At 46.1% G+C, this 1,505-nt stretch overlaps 1 protein-coding gene across 1 annotated transcript; it reads left to right on the forward strand.

The window, feature by feature from the left end:
* Nucleotides 1-819: 819 nt before the first annotated feature.
* Nucleotides 820-1,275, forward strand: LOC121918691 (feather keratin-like). The gene has a single exon (XM_042444705.1). The coding sequence runs from the start codon at nt 820-822 to the stop codon at nt 1,273-1,275; it is 456 nt and encodes a 151-aa protein (XP_042300639.1).
* The last annotated feature ends 230 nt before the right edge of the window (nt 1,276-1,505 follow it).

Here is a 1,505-nt window from a genome sequence, read left to right on the forward strand (position 1 = left end):
TTCATCATCTTCACTCGACTCTTCTTTCATCCCGCATCTTCTCTAAGAAACGGGTAAGTGCATTTTCTTAAGAATATTTTCATTTGTTCATGTTGTTACCTGGCATCAAGTTGGCTTTGACTTACGATGGCCCTAGGAATGCAAGCTCCCAATAAATCAGTTCTGAGCGGACCTAGTAAGTTCTTCCAACCGTTGGGCCAGAGCTTCCTTTATTGAGCCAATCTATCTAAAATTGTCCTAAATTTGGACTGACTTGAAGTTGGCTCAATCTTTCAACTATAGACTTCGAACCTTTGGTTCACTGACATCTCCCCAGTTTTACAATTGAGAGCACCTTGGATATCATGAACTGGTGAGTTTTGGCAAGAGTGCGTCAAAGCTAAGGACTTTTCATATTCATGCCTTTCACTTCAGGCTTTTCAAGTAAAGATGAGCAACCTTACCCCTCTCCAGGTCCTTTCAGCTACAACTCCCTTTAGCCCCAGACATTATGGCCAATATCGCTGGATTATGAGAATCATAGTCCAAAAGCTCAGGTAGACATTCATTACCTAGGGCTTGGAGTTGGTAGATCTGGATGGCCAGCAATGAGATGGATAGCATAGATATCATAGAATCAGATCATAGAATCACAGAATTCCACTGAGAGGCTGTAGAGGAAATTTTGGAAGGGTGGGAAAGTATTCCTAGGTTGGATGAGAGGCAAAAGAGACCAAGATCTAGATTGTAGGCAGCAATGCCATCAACTTCCCAATGAATTAATAAACATTCTGCCTTTGTATCTCTTCATGCTTGGTTTTAGAGTCACCTCTATCAACAATGCCAGGTTTTGGTCCAGTGTGTGCCATCCCCTCCTGTGCTTCTGAAACCACCGTTGGATTTGGAGCAAGAGGTCTGCGAGGCTATGGAAATCAGGGCTTTGGTAACTTCGGTTATGGCAGTTTAGGTGGTTTGGGATTCGGAGGATCAGAATCAGCCAGCCATCTTGGCATCCTGAATGGAGTCAGGCCTTCCTGCATCAACCAGGTCCCTCCATCAGAGGTTCTGATCCAGCCCCCTGCTGTTGTTGTCACCGTCCCAGGGCCCATCCTCTCTGCAACCTGTGAGCCTGTTGCTGTGGGAGGCAATGCTCCATGCGCCGTTAGTGGCATTGGCCTAGCAGGAGGCTTGGGCCATCGTGGCTTTGGCTATGGCATTGGCAACCGGGGCTTTGGGCTCTCGAGCCATGGATATCTTGGACATTACAGCGGGCGCCGTGGTAGCCTTTGTAACTAGACCCATGAAACTGGAAAAGAACGACCATGAATAACCTATGATTTTTTGGATCCGTTACCAAGTGTCTCAGTCTGATCTCCTGGAATCACTACTGAAGCCATGACAGTGTTCAAGAACTCTGTGTGGCCCTTTCTTCTTCTCCATTTCCACTTTTGAATGTCTGAAGCCCAACAAGCAACAACTACAGTTGTCTTGTTTTGTGTGCTTTGTCATGTTCCTTGCCTGCTTCT

The sequence above is a fragment of the Sceloporus undulatus genome, unplaced genomic scaffold (assembly GCF_019175285.1).
Source record: "Sceloporus undulatus isolate JIND9_A2432 ecotype Alabama unplaced genomic scaffold, SceUnd_v1.1 scaffold_24835, whole genome shotgun sequence".
Lineage (NCBI taxonomy): Eukaryota > Metazoa > Chordata > Lepidosauria > Squamata > Phrynosomatidae > Sceloporus > Sceloporus undulatus.